The following is a 16,294-nucleotide window of genomic DNA, read 5'->3' as shown; positions in this document are numbered from 1 at the left end:
TTATATACGTATTACATATACATATATAATATAATTCAAGATTTTTTCAATTTATTCTCGTGTGACATGTCCTTATCTTTATGTACAGGTATAATGTGTACGCGGTGTTTGGGTTAAAATCGCTTTGCTAATAATTCAGATTAAACCGCAAACTTCCTGACCACTTCCGTAATAAATTGGCCAACAACTGACTCTGTGAAGCTTCATCATAACATATATATAGGGGCAGATAGAAAGGATTAGTAGAGTGTGTGTACATACCACGAGATACGCCGTGAAGAGCTGATTATCATTCAGCCGGTCCTTACAATATTGCTGACACTTGCTTTGCTCGGCGCAGTATCTCGTGTAAGGCGCGAAGATCTGCTCGAAAGTTTCGAAGCCCAGGAGAAGATGACCGGGATCGAGCGGGTGTCCGCTCGATCTCGACGTATTCACCATCGTGAGCAGATACTCGGTCCAGAAGTAGCGATTAGCGGCGTAGATATCGGGTATATTGCTGAAGAGCTTCGACCTGTCAACCTCGTTCAGGATATTCGAGGCTTGCAGACTACAGAGGCACGCCATGAAGAGCTGCGATATATCAGAGACGATGATCATCATATTTTAGGGGGATTAACAACTTTTATCTCAATTCCTCTTCGAATTGTAACTGCAGTGAATTTTTACTCTCAGATATTCAGTGGCACTCACTTTAATCGTCCCAGGCAAATATTTCAAACAAAAGTTTTTTAACTTTAAGGGAGACATAAGATGGTGTCATTGATTTGACCTTGTATAATCATTTGAAGGGCACTTTCAATTTCTTAAATGGAACCTACTATTTTTCATTACATATTCTTGTAGTTTATCTCGAGTTTTGGAAAATACTATAATAAAATATTTTTCTCTCAAGTACTTTTTGAGTTTTTAAGGTTTGAAGTTAACAATTTGATGACACCATCTCATGCTCCCCTTAAAGTCAAAAAACGTATTTGAAATTTTTTCGCATCTCTTCTAGTTTCTGAAATAATTACTTAGGACGATTAAAATGAATCATCTTATATATTCATCAATTTTTCATTAATTCAATTATACAAGGTGTCCCATAGGAAATTGCTGAAACTAATCAGCTGTCATTTTTTAATGCATGCAGTTATTGAGAAAACATAAAGAGAAAAGTCTGCACTTTTTAATGGATATAAATAAAATGTTTGTATATCAGTTTATTTTATTGAAAAAAAGTAATAAAAAAGTGCTAATAATCGAAGTGCGCACCATTTAAATTTGTAAAAAATTCTGTTCTTTTACGAAAACTCGTAAAAACTTTTTCTATAACACATCTTTTTTAATATTATTGACGATTCTTTTAAAAGCTGCTATATTAAATCTGGCACTGCTGAAAATATTTATCATTAGTTTATGTGATTATTAGCACTTTTTCATTACTTTTTATCAATCAAATAAATTGGTATACAATCATTTTATTTATATCCATTAGAAAGTGCATACTTTCCTCTTTTCAACACAATTTTTGTTTTCTCAATAACTACATGCATTAAAAAATGACAGCTGATTAGTTTCAGTAATTTCCTATGGGATACCTTGTATTTAATTCGATATAGAATGGATTCGGCGGCACGAAAATGAAGTTATGTAAATGATAGAAACGCGCAAATTGTAATGAAACATTTTACTCACGTCGGTTACGACCTTTAACGTTTTAATGTAAGCCACTTCGGTTTCGGCCAACTCCCAGAGAGCGGTTTGTTGCTGTGTTTGTTTCTCCGAGAGGTGGTGAGCATTCTCCACGATATTGCGCCAGTCATCTTCTAAACTGTAGAGCGCTGAAACAATATAAAGAGTAATGACACTTACATTACAATGGTATGCCCGAGGCTCTGGCTAAACTATATGATTTGTTCGGAATTGTTCTTTACACATCAGAAAAGATATATATACAGAGTGTCCCATTTTAATGTCCCACTCCAAATAAGTTTTTATTTTTGATTGTAGAAAAAAATGTTTCAGAAAAAGTTGTATGGTTTCGAGGAGGACATAAGGTGGTGCCATTAGTTTGACCTTGAATAGTTGCTTGAGGGTCATGTGAAGATCACCTTTAATTTCTTAAATAAAACCACCTACTTTTTCATTACATATTCTTGTAGCTGACATCGAGAGCTTTCCAAAATACTATAATAAAACATTTTTATCTCAAGTACTTTTTGAGTTATAAGACAAGGTCTCCTCATCTCAAGGTGACCTTTACGTGACCTTCAAGCAACTATTCAAGGTCAAACTAATGACACCACCTTATGTCCTCCTCGAAATCATACAATTTTTGTCTAAAACATTTTTTTTCTGCAATCAAAAATAAGAAACTTATTTGGGGTGGGACATTAAAATGGGACACCCTGTATATAAGTTGTTTGTAAAGCTCACAAAGAAAAATAAAAAAATTGTAAAATCACGTCGATTCGACGACAAACTATTTTGTTTAAAAAACACACAGAAACGTTCCTTATTCATTGACTTTCGATTTTCGATACTGCAAGCGCTAACGGAGGGATGCTATTAGTAATTTAAATTACTACAACGTTGCCGACCGCATTTCGTGTATATATATATATATATATATATATATATATATATATATATATACACATCTATATATGTACATACTATATATATACGATACTTTAGAATTAATTTTGCCTGACTCAAACATTTGCACTCGAAGAAAAACATTTTTCCGCGAAGTGGAGGTAAAAGGAAGAAGAATAACATGACTCTCTTCGACAACAGTCATTAAGCGGAGTTTCTCAAACTTTACAAATTTTGTTTGCATGTAACAACCGGTGGGTGGTGAAGAAGGAGAGTTTAAACGGTCTTTCGGGATGAAGATGTTTTTCGAAGAGAGAACACACGTTAAGCGAAAATGGACGATTTCGGGCGGCGACGATCATTGAAGCAGTTCCCTCCGAATTCCCAGCTTGCCATTACTTCCGAGATTTCGAGAGAATAGATGCACTAGAGAAGCGCACAGGGTGGAATTCGAACCTTCTTCGTTGATCGTCAGATCACATTGAAGATTCGGGAGTTTCGGCACGCCGTGCTTGTTGTACTCGTCCAGTTGGGCAGTTAAGAGGTCCATCTTGATACCCTTGGTGTTGGTGAAGAACCCGCTCCAGCGCTGCTTGCTGGCCTTGAGTCCCGCAGCCCCAGCGGAACCTCGACCAGAAGCGAGCGTCGTGCAGGAAGCGCCAACCTCGGAATCGACGTTCGTATCTTCGGTGGAGACGCTGAAGAAACGACCGCTCCGGCCTCGATAATGATTCTGTGAACAATTTATTGTATCTAATTAGTAAGAGATTTCATCACAGCGATCAGGATTAGACAGATACTTTGAAACAAAATATTTAAATACAAGATACTGTTTGACATATATTTAAATACTACTGCAATACTTTAATTTTATTGAAATATATTTAAATACTACACTGAAAAAAAAATTATTGAATTCAAATAAGTATTTATTTCAATACTGCCAAATAAATTATTTATTTGAAACTAGTAATATTAATTTAATATAAAATATATTTATTTGATATAAGAAAATCTTTTTTAAAACAAATAAAATATTTATTCATTTCAAACAAATCATTCATTTAGGATGTAGTGTGTACTTATTTTCAATAAATGAATAGCCAGTTTTTGGTCGAATTAAATTGCATATTATTATTTGTTAAAAATTTCAAGCTTTAAAATCCTTTTTTAAAACTTAAATTTTAAAAAAGGATTTTAAAGCTTGAAATCTCTATTTTCGAAAGATTAGAGTTTTTTTCATTTTCTTCAATTCTGATATTTTTTATATACAGAAAACAACGAACATAACGAAATGAAAAATTTTTAATTTAAATTTTAATTTTTCCTTATCTATATAGTTATCGCACATTGAAGAGAAAATGAATTTTAAATAATAGTAGATAATCTTTTTGTAATTACTTTAATATTAAGTGTATAGTATATATAATCAGAAAATTTAAAAAATAATTGTATTTAAAAGTATTTATAAATGTATTTATATACAATTAGTATTTAAATATATGTCAAACAGTATTAAAATTTGCCCATTTTTGGACAATTTTTTTGATTCCTTAATTATTTTAAGGAGTGTATATTCAGTTGTTTCTCGTTTATTTTTGGCATTTAAATATCTCACGATATCGAGATTATTTATTAAATAAATAAGGAGTACTAATTTATTTAAATATTACCTATTAAAAAACTGAACAATTTTCTATGAAATTTACAATTTATATAAGATCTTGAGATATTACAAATAGATTGTCAATAAAAAAATCATGTTTCTTAAGTGCTAAATAAGAATAAAAAAATTAACAAGAACAATTTTTTTAAAAATTATTTAATTTGGCTGTCAAAAATAAAATGGAACACTCTTTTCTATATGTACAATAAAGAAAATATTTCTTCGAAAAATAATATTGTGCTAGTCTTAAAAAGAGAGGGAACTGTGTCTGAAATTTAATCTGTATTGTCAGAAAATTCATGAAGATGCCGAACGAAAACTCGTTCACTTTGTCAAACAATTATGCCGCATCAGGTCGAAGGCTTCTCGAAACGAAGGCAGCATTCTAGAAATTGCTCGTTGAGTTCTCGTGCTTCATAATCCGCTATCGAGTGTGTGCTGGCAACGCCATGAATAATGTATCGCTCCCAATGCGCCAACCCGTGTCAGGAGAAGCTTTCCCAGCATTTTATGAACGTTATCCTTTCGTTGTGCAACCGCGTCTCCGCCGCGACAAATCGCTCTCGTTACGCTACCATATCGCGTTATGCATTACTGTATTTATAAAAACCTTTCCTCATACGTTCATTGATTTTACATTTAACGCAATTTTATTCCTATTTTTCCCCCTTTTAATTCTACGAAAGAAGGAAGCGCTGCTGATGAAATATTAACCGATCTAAGATGCGGAAATTTTCCCCTAATGCGAATAAAGAATATTTTATTCCTTAAATATTTGATAAATAATGTCATTTTGATTTTATTTCGAAGATCTTCGTTGCCCATTTAAGATGATTTTACAGGGTGTCTACTCAAATTTTGTAAAAAAATTTCTGAATTTCTTGATAAAAATAAAGATATAAAACAAAAATAATTTATTATAAAGGCCTCAAAAAATACGCAATTTTATTCCTATTTTTTCTCCCTTTTAATTCTACGAAAGAAGGAAGTTGCGCTGCTGATGAAATATCAGCCGATCTAAGGTTACGGAAATTTTCCCCTAATGCGAATAAAGAATATTTTATTTCTTAAATATTTGATAAATGATGTCATTTTGATTTTATTTCGAAAATCTTTGTTGCCCGTTTAAGATGATTTTACAGGGTGTCTACTCAAATTTTGTAAAAAAATTCCTGAATTTCCTGATAAAAATAAAGATATAAAACAAAAATAATTTATTATAAAGGCCTCAAAAAATACTAATTTATTAAAATTAATTATTTATTAAATAAATAAGGAGTACTAATTTATTTAAATATTACCTATTAAATATTTGATAAATAATGTCATTTTGATTTTATTTCGAAAATCTTTGTTGCCCGTTTAAGATGATTTTACAGGATGTCTACTCAAATTTTGTAAAAAAATTCCTGAATTTCCTCATAAAAATAAAGATTTAAAACAAAAATAATTTATTATAAAGACCTCAAAGAATACTAATTTATTAAAATTAATTATTTATTAAATAAATAAGGAGTACTAATTTATTTAAATATTACCTATTAAAAAACTGAACAATTTTCTATGAAATTTATAATTTATATAAGATCTTGAGATATTACAAATAGATTATCAATAAAAAAATCATGTTTCTTAAGTGCTAAATAAGAATAAAATTAACAAGAACAATTTTTTAAAAAATTCCCCGAATTCCAATCAAATTCTTTAAGAATTCCTTGATAAAAATAAAAATATAAGAAATGATTTATTCTAAACGTCTCAAGGAATACTAATTTATTTATTTATTAAAGTATTTCTTAAATAAATGAGTACTAATTTATTTAAATATTATCTATAAAAAAACATTAAATTTCCTATGATAATTTATAGAAGATCTTGATACTAAAAATAAATTATCGATGAAAAAAAAATCACAAAAATTTAAATATTGTCAGGATGTGTTAGACACATGTTTTTTAAGTACTAAATAAGAATAAAATTAACAAAAGGACAATTTTTAAAAAAAATTCCTGAATTCCAATTGAATTCCACGAGAATTCCTTGGTTTCTTTTAACAAAATTCCCCGAGAATACCAAATTTTCAAGATTTTTCCCGAGAGTATACACCCTGTTTTAAAAGAAGCTGAATTTCTTGCTCGATTACGCAGAATGGCAATATTTCGTTTTAATTTTGCAAGAATAAAAATTCCTCGGCGACATTCCAAGGACGATAAAGACGAGCGAAATATCATTGTAAAGTAGTAAATTTATTGCACGACGATAAAAGTCTTTCTCCCCCGTGTAAATGTGTATTTCGATGTATATGCGTTAATGTAGCGTAATCAATGCCTTTGCCTGCTCGTTTCACGTGACGCAAAACGTGGGTAGATTTCATCTATAAAGTGTACCGTAATAACAGCGATAGCGGATCTTTATTGCAATCTATCGTGTCTTTAATGTGCTGTCCGTCACGCCGAAAATACAACGACGATCTCTAAAGCGCACCCTTCGCGTGAATTTTCCCAGCAGCAGCTACAATGGACTATGAAAAAAATAAAAAAAAAATTTTTAATCCCTCGAAAAAAAGAGATATTATATACAGATGTTTTAGAACTTATCTTTGCATCCCTTCATGCACACTGAGAAAATTTTCTCTTAGAATTTACCTTAAATATCATAGTAATCGTGGGACAATATAATATTGGAAAAATTTTATAAGAGTTTCTTTAATTAATATTTTAAATATTATATAATAATATATAATATAATATATAATATAATATATAATATAATATATATAATATATAATATATATATATATATATATATATATATATATATATTATATTAATATAATATATATATATATATATTATATATAATATAATAATATATTAATATTATAGTATATATATAATATTATGATATATAATATAAAATATAATATATTATATAATATTATATTTATTGTAGTATATACTACACCAAAAATATTAATATCTACCACAATAAGATATAAAATATATTCAATTAATTTTATTATATACATAGTAAAATTTACTATGTATTAATATTTTTATTGTGATAAATATTAATCAGAGAAATTCTTATAAAATTCTTCCAATATTGTATTGTTCCACAATTAACATAATTTTCAGAGTAAATTCTAAGAGAAAATTCTCTCCGTGCATTAACAAAATTTAAACAATTTTTTTGTGCATGAATAAAATGTTTAAACAATTATTCGATCGATTTTCCGCTGTTAAAATTGCAGTTGCAAGAAAAATAAGACTTTAATACGTTACAATGGAAAAGCGAGAGTCGAAAAATGAATCATCGGAGCTGTGTGTCGGATCAAATGGGCGCTTATTCTACTGAACCGCCTGGAACCCGGGGGGCTTTGCCTTTGACACTCAGGATTAAAACTTGTTGGTTTTATTTGTGTCCGGATTAGAGCTCTACGCTGAATCGACGGAAACACGAGAGATTACACTGCTGACCAAGTGGATTCATCCCGGTTGTATCCGGCATGGACGAGGCAGCTGCGTCGCGCGAATCAAGTTGGAATGCTGACATAATTGTTGTTCGGACAAACAATAGCGCAACGTTCCACACACATACACAAAGACAATAATTGCACCAAGACACTGGAATTCGGATATAATTCTATATATAATAATACTATAGAATAACAGTTCGAATTAAGATTATGGATTATATAGACTTTTTTCTGACGCAGAGAGACAAATTTTCTATTGTATTTTTGCGCCTTTCTTAACCGAGAAAATATGACATAAATATGTAATAATATAAATATAATATAATATATAAATATAAATATAATATAAATATAAATAACATAAATATGTAATATAAATTATATGTAATTATATTTACAAAATTGTAATAATTTTTAAATTCAATTTTTTTCAAATTAAATTAAAAATTATAAAATGCAATTATAAATATATTATATTTTATTTATAATTTTATTATTGTATAAATGTAATATAAATACATGTATAAATTATAATTGACAAAATTGCAGTTTTTTTTAATTCAAATTTTTTCAAGTTATATTTATAAATAAATTATAAATAAATAAAATAAATATAGAAAATTATATGCATATATAATAATTCATAAATAAATAAATAAAATTATAAATAAAAAATTATAATCGTAATAATATATACATATATTTTATAATTATAAAATATAATTATAATAAAATTATAAATAATAAAATTATATTTATAAATTATACTATAAATAAATAATATATATATATATATATAATATTATATGCATATAATTCATAAATAAAAAAGGTTATAAATAAAAAATAATAATCGTAATAATATATATTTTATAATTATAAAATATAATTGTAATATAAAATAATAAATAAATAAAATAATAAATAAATAAAATAATAAATAATAAAATGATATTAATAAATGATATTTCACGGCAATTTTCTCGTAAAAATTTCGCCGCGAGAGGATCTCATTCCTGATATCGACAGTATATTAACCGGTGATGTGCCGTCCGCGCTTTCGACGCGGCTTTGTTCGCGCCCGACGAATCGTTTCGCGATTTGTCTCTGTCAGCTTGGCCGTATTGTTGCTCCCGTATCAATGGGTCAAGGCTTGGAAAAGGACTACAGGCATCATATTGTTCACGGATGTTAAAGCGCCCCTTCATCTTCTTCGCAGAGCGCGCCGCGCAAAAGAAAATGTTTGCGAGACAAAGTGCGCTCGTGTTTGACGAATGATGATGTACGTGGACATACTATACAGGGTGTCCCATTTTAATGTCCCACCCCAAATAAGTTTTTTTATTTTTGATTGTAGAAAAAAATGTTTCAGACAAAAATTGTATGATTTCGAGGAGGACATAAGGTGGTGCCATTAGTTTGACCTTGAATAGTTGTTTGAAGGTCACGTAAAGGTCACCTTGAGGCGAGGAGACCTTGTCTTATAACTCAAAAAGTACTTGAGATAAAAATGTTTTATTATAGTGTTTTGGAAAGCTCTCGATGTCAGCTACAAGAATATGTAATGAAAAGTAGGTGGTTCCATTTAAGAAATTAAAAATAACCTTTACATGACCCTCAAGCAACTATTCAAGGTCAAACTAATGGTACCACCTTATGTCCTCCTCGAAACCATACAACTTTTGTCTGCAACATTTTTTTCCACAATCAGAAATAAAAAATTATTATCTGGGGTGGGACATTAAAATGGGACACCCTGTATACATATATACTTTTTGCAAAAAATTATTCCGAGATGTAGATACAGGCTGTCCTTTGCGTTGACGCGATATACATATAATCGCGTTGCAAATGTTGCGACACGAGATATTTAAGTCTCCTTAATGTAAGAAATCTCTTTAATCTCTTAAAAGTCGAGTTAATAAAATTTTAATTTGTGAGAAAGTTGTAAGCTGGGAAATTTATCACTTGCACACATGTATATGCCGTCGTGAGATTCAATTTAAAGTATTACTTTGGCGGAAGTGAGCTACTTACTCCACTGGTTTTCCGCAACGGCACATTCTGGTTTCCTCTTTGACTCGGCGTTCGAGAATTCAATCTTTCATCCTTAACTGAAATGAGAAAACGAGAGTTACTAAATTACGTGTATCTCTTTATGTAATAGGCTTCAATTAATCAGGTATTTTTCTTATAATTATTATATTCTCTCATAAAGTAATTTCTGTCCAATAATAACTTGGATTGTAAATCAAAATATTATATTATATTAATTTTATATATAATACGTACATACAATAAAAATAATAAATTAATATATATGTATAATATTATATTAATATTACATATTATAAATATTTTTTATATTATATACACTGTAAAAATATGTAATATATTGCATAAAAATAAGTAAAATTGCATAAATAATAAGTGTAAAATTACACGATAAATAATGAAAATGTATACGTTACATAATAATGTAATTATTTACATAATAATGTAAAATTACATAAAAATATATAAAATTACATTATATTTACATGAAAATGTATATAATTTTATTATTTAATTATATTGTAATTTTACACATATTATTTATGTAATTTTACTTGTGTATTTTTTGCAGTGTATTATATTATATAATAAATAATACAAGATTTGCAATATATTAATGAGAGATTGCACAAAAACAAATCTCACACACTCTGCGACACATTGCGCAATTCTCCGTTCGCATAAAAGGAGCGAGAAAATCGAATCCTCATTCGATACTTTTTTCCGGCGCAGAAAATGTCATTTTCAGCATCCACGGAACGAATTTGTTTCACATTTAAACGCCTACAAAGCATATCGTATTTGAAAATGGCACGGCTGAGGATCGCAAATTTGAACGCCTTTGTTGCTGACGTGCGTAATATACCTTTGTAAAATCGTGAGGAAATCGAGAGGACCCGTTTAAATATGCCCGGGGCATCCGAATTTTGAGAGCTTTTCTACGGCCGATGTGCCGATATAGTTCGCGACTCACGTTCGCATCTGAACTTTACCTTTATCGGGCGCAAAAGGATCAAAGGATCAAAACGCATTATAAGGGTCGCTGTTGGCATTAACTCTACCATTATCCAGGGATAACTGGATCACTTATGCTCGTCTATTGACCCTATTAAAACTTCATTATCGTTTTGTGAAAATAAAAATGTAAAGTGGATCACGTACCTCTTTGTTTTTTTTGTTTCAAATATACGTATTGAAGTTTCGCAGAGAGGAGAGAATTCATTTTGAAGGGCAAAGTTCTACGTTTTAATTTATTTTTTATTTAGCCTCTTCCTCTTTGTATCACTGTGATCATAGAGAGTTTATATGTATATGTGATTCCCAAGTAGCAAACTGACGTCATTATACGTCAAAATGACGTTTAACGATGTCATTTTGATGTTTAATGACGTCATTTCGACGCTTAATGACGTCATCGGTGTCAAAATAATGTACACTTGTTACTTGGGTTAAATTATTGTATCTATAGTATACTATGAATATATCTGTATATATTAAATTTGATTAAATTATATAATATTCTGAATTATATGCAAACAGCGTTGTTCTTAGATGATTTTAAAATTAGATTCATAAAGATGAGATGTAAATTGTAAAAATATGTAAATTCATCTTATTGTTATAGATGAGATAAAGATAATTTTGTTTTAAATATATCTAGATAAAAGATAAAATTATATGGCGATTCATCCAGATAATTTTCTAGATAATGATTTTTAAGACTGCTTATATAAACACAGTTATAAAAAAATGCAAATTATAAAAAGGATATAAAAATATATGTATTCATATTTTTATTTATAAATTTTTATCGCTTACTGCTTAAGTTCTATTATTTAAGTATTTTTATGTGCTATGATTCTAAATCAAAATTATCTGAAAATTATTCTAGATAATTTAGTAAAGATAATACTCTTTTTCGTCTAAATTGCAGATATAGATAATACATATATTTATTATCTATATAAAGATAAGATGACGCCAAAATTTTATCTACATGTATAAAATATATATATATATATTTTGTTTTTATCTATATAATTTTATTTAGATAACAGCAGAGTTGGACAAGTTAATAATTTTTTTAAAACTACGTTAAGTTAAAGTTAGTTGCTTATAAAATTAATTTAATTAAGTTAAAAGTTGCAAGAACAAAAAATTAACTTCGTTAAAGTTAAGATTAAGTTAGAATTTTGTTTATTTTTTTTTAAATTTAAATAACGAAAAAACAATTTTGATTTATATTTTTTGGTAATTACAATTGATGACAAATGAACATAAAAATTAATAATACTTTAATTTAAAAATACGTTTATAACTTATTAAAAAAAAAAAAAAAACAATAAATTTAATTTATTGTTAAGAAAAAAGTGAATAAGTTTAAGGTTAAAAATAACTAGTTGAAATAAAAAATTAATACATTTTAAATTAATGAAGCTAAGTTATGAAGTTTTAACTAATGAACTAGTTATTACCCAACTCTGAGTTATATATTACGTTTGCACATATATGTATAGATACACTATAGATATGACGCTTTAATTACAGTCCGTTACATCGCATCGTCGCAATCGCCTTGTTACGGATTTAGTTAGTTTCGAATTTTAATTACTCCAAGTTGCATATCGTCCCTATATTGGCTCCACTATACTCGTCCGTCTATCGACATCTGAGTCCAGACAGCGACCAGTTATTCCTATCGCGGTTCCTTCTTGAGCGCACGAGAGGGCGTTCTGCAACTAGTTCTGGGTTTAATTTCGTTGCGGTGTGGCAGCTTTTCAATCGGTCTCGACAAAGCGGGCGCGACCGAAAGAAAATCGTTTACCCATTTGCCCCGTCGAAGACATGTATTGCAATTTTGTTTCCGTCCGCGCGGAACGGAAGTCAATTTTCTACGTGGCGCTCTTCATTTTCTGATAAGCGGCGATCAATTTTGACATTTCCAACGCGGACGAGAACTTTGCGCGATCGAACTTTTTTCCCCGAGGTCAAGAATATTTTCAGGAATCGCGCGCGCGAAGAATATCAATGCCTCATTATATATATATATATATATATATATATATATATAGATTTTTTAAAAATAAAAATATAAAAGTGAAACAAAATTGAAGGAATTGGTTTGGGCCAACTAACGAGATAAACATATGAAGTTTTAATTGATTCAAATAAATATAATAAAGAGAATTTTTTATTATTATTAGTTTTATTAAAATCTGACAGAATTATTAATGTTTTGGAATTCTTTTGGGACAATAGCTTAGCAATTTTTATTTTTATTCATTCTATACAGTCATTTTATTTAACTTATTATTATTAATATAACTTTTTATACGTTTAATTTTTGTACTTTGATTTTATTGTTTTAATTTAATTTAATTTTGATATAGTTTCAATTTCTATTTTTATATTGTGTTTATCTTTATGTTTTTTTTATTATATATTTATGTACTAAGGAATAAGTTTGAAAAATGTTTACTAGTATTCGTCGATTTACTATGTTCATTTTAAATTAAATATTAATATATATCCTATATATATTAATAATATAATATAAAAATAAATTAAAACTGGTCCAGACACCTCATATTTTGTCTTATTAGTTAGTCTTCTAATTCCTTAAATATATTTTTTATTTCGATCGATTTCGATATTATGAATATTTAATCGGTTAATCGCCATTTAAATAAAGCATTGCTGCTATTATTTTTGCTGGTATCTATTTTTCAAGCTCGTAACAAGCTGCAAGTATAGTAATCATCAATGTCTGATCAATGTCAGATATTACTACTGAATATTGCGGAGAAAATGAAAATGCATCATCCCACAAGAAAATTCGCCTTACTAAATTACTAGAAACCATCAGTAAATCGTCTTAACAATATAATATCAATTTATCGCGGATGTAAGAATTTCCTGCAACAGGGATTCAGAAGCTGAAATAGCTATTGTTACATTCGTAACCCATTACTTTTGCGCCATATGAGCTCTTATCGCTTTTGAATGATATTGCGCATTTTTCCTATCCTCCGCACAACGATTACAAAAGAAGGAGACTTTTAGCTCTCGGCTCTCTCCCTCACTCAAAGAATATTATTGGCGATCTGTCGATCATGGATGAACATATATCCTGATTACCCGTTTCTGCCCGACGTCGAGGAAATTGAACATTTTTCCGACACATTTTTCGCTTCGTGTCGTCGTCGTCCCTGAAATTACGCTCGCATTACGTGTATTTTCGGTCCGAGCTGATTCTTGAAAGTATGCAATAGAATATCGTTTCGCAATCATAGCTGCACAAAAGAATTGTATTAGAGTAAATTCGGATAAGATGGCCATAAAAAAATTTTTATTTTTTTAAATAATATTTGCTACGTTACTTCACTGAAAAACATACATATTTAGCTTTTTTATTTTTATATATTAAACATTAATATATTATTAAACAAAAATTTGCATAAAAAAATAAATTTTAAATATAATCTCTCAGATTGATTTTTTAATTATATCAATATTAATAATAAATATTTTAATAATAAAGGTGAGCCATCTTACTTAAAAAGTTAAGAAAAGATATAGACCATAGTATTATAAAAAAATAGTAAAAATGAAAATAAAAATTATGGCTTATATTATAATTTATATACTTTCGTTATGTGCCTAATGTTGATTATGACAGCTCAACTATATAATTTATTCAAAGTTATAGCGTTTTTAGTGAACAAATAAAAAATTTGAAAGTAATCAAAAATAAAAACATGATACAATATTTACAATTTGTTATTCCGAATAATATTTACCGCACATAAACTATGGTTAATATTATCTTTGAAAATAATAAAAAACGCATTATTTAGCGTTTGTTAGAAAAATTGCAGTTTGTGGCCATCTTTTATGGTCATACCCTATTAATAACTAGTTAATTAGTTAAGTTAAAAAAAAAGTTAAAAAATTTATAACTTTTAACTTAGCTTAGTTAATTTAAAATGTATTAATTTTTAACTTCAACTAGTCATTTTTGACTTTAAACTTATTAATTTTTTTCCTAAGTTAATTTTTTAATCTCTGAATATTATATTTTTTTATAAAATTATAAACGTATTTTTAAATTAAAGTATTATTAATTTTTATTTTCATTTGTCATCAATTGTAATTACCAAAAAATATATTTCTATAAAAATCAAAATTTCTTTGTTATTATAAATTTTAAAAGAATTAGACAAAATTCTAATTTAATATAATGTTTTTAAAAATTAACTTTTGATTTAACTTCAGTTAATTAAATCTTAATTTTTTGTTCATGCAACTTTTAACTTAACTAAATTAATTTTATAAGCAACTAACTTCAAAAAAATCATTAACTTACCCAATTCTGATTATTATATATATTTAAGATGAATTTCTTGCTTTACATATTTAAAAAAAATAGTTTCTGAAAAATATCAACTTCCTTAATTCTGGAAGAAGCGAGCACCAAGTCGGATGTTATTTCAGCGCGAGTTGCATTGCACATGTTTACCCGGTTCATGTTGGGATCTTCTTCATTGAGTACACACATTCGTTCGTTTGCTCGAAAATCGCTCGTCAGAATCTGCGACCTCTCTCAGGGTCAAATACACCGGGGAAATCACGATGGAAACAAAATAGCAGCGTTAAGTAATTGAGAAAATTTTCCGTGAGAGCGTCGAGCCTTTTAGCCCTCTTACTGCCTTCTTCCCTTTTTCGCCTCGATAGGATTATGTAGACATTGTCGCGAGAATATTTTGCTATCTTCTTATTCTCACTTTTTCCTTCCCTTCTTTTTATTGAAAAACAATTCTTTTTCGCCCGAAAAAGTTGCAACGATTTATGGATTTTTATCGCACTAATAAATTATATCAAGATGTTGTGTACACAGATAGTCCAGTAAAATTAAACTTTGACTTCATAAAAATTAGGAACTGAATTTTTGTGGAGACCTTTATTTCAATGTTCTAATGAAATCCTGAAAAGTCCCCTTACTTTCATTCAGGGTGTTTTTTTATGGAGGGTAAAAGAGGATAAATTTTAGTTTCTTGGCATTATCTCAAAAACTATCAATTTTGGGAGAAAAATAGATATTATCAAAATTGTAGCTCATAAAATTCCCTACAAAAAAGGTTATTATACTTTTTTTCGTGGAATTAACCGTTTCGAAGATAAAGAGCGAAAAAAACGCGCTCAGTATTCTATCCCCGCGGTGGTGTGAAAAGGAGTATTTTTTACCTCTATTAAGCTAGCAAGATCAAATCGGCAGAATTAATCGGGACATATAAGAATATTTAGTACCTAATTTGTACTAATTTGTACCACAAAAAAAATGTGTACTCCGTCCCGTTTCGAAAAACACAGTGGCGCTGCTACCTTCAAATAAGCTAGCAGGATCATAATAAAAAAAAAGATAAAATAAAAATCAATAACAGAAATAGAAAGTACTGAATTTGTATTAATTTGTACCATAGAAAAAAATTGAATATTTTCATTTATTCTACAAA

General features: G+C 28.7%; 1 protein-coding gene across 8 annotated transcripts in view; it reads right to left on the bottom strand.

Moving 5' to 3' along the window:
* The window catches only part of LOC114937813 (pleckstrin homology domain-containing family G member 5), a 193,269-nt gene that overhangs the window by 6,600 nt on the left and 170,375 nt on the right, over positions 1-16,294 (bottom strand). For all 8 annotated transcript variants that reach the window (XM_029311457.2, XM_029311451.2, XM_029311455.2 and 5 more), the window contains 4 exons: positions 9,765-9,841; positions 3,040-3,316; positions 1,681-1,826; positions 262-573 (listed from right to left, as the gene is read on the bottom strand). In XM_029311457.2, coding sequence (XP_029167290.1) covers positions 262-573; positions 1,681-1,826; positions 3,040-3,316; positions 9,765-9,841 — 812 coding nt within the window. The remainder of the gene's footprint in view (positions 1-261; positions 574-1,680; positions 1,827-3,039; positions 3,317-9,764; positions 9,842-16,294) is intronic.

The sequence above is a fragment of the Nylanderia fulva genome, unplaced genomic scaffold, assembly GCF_048542155.1.
Source record: "Nylanderia fulva isolate GAGA-0341 unplaced genomic scaffold, ASM4854215v1 Scaffold4, whole genome shotgun sequence".
Classification (NCBI taxonomy): domain Eukaryota; kingdom Metazoa; phylum Arthropoda; class Insecta; order Hymenoptera; family Formicidae; genus Nylanderia; species Nylanderia fulva.
Note: the sequence above shows the minus strand (reverse complement) of the source record. Positions and strands in the feature narration are given on the sequence as shown.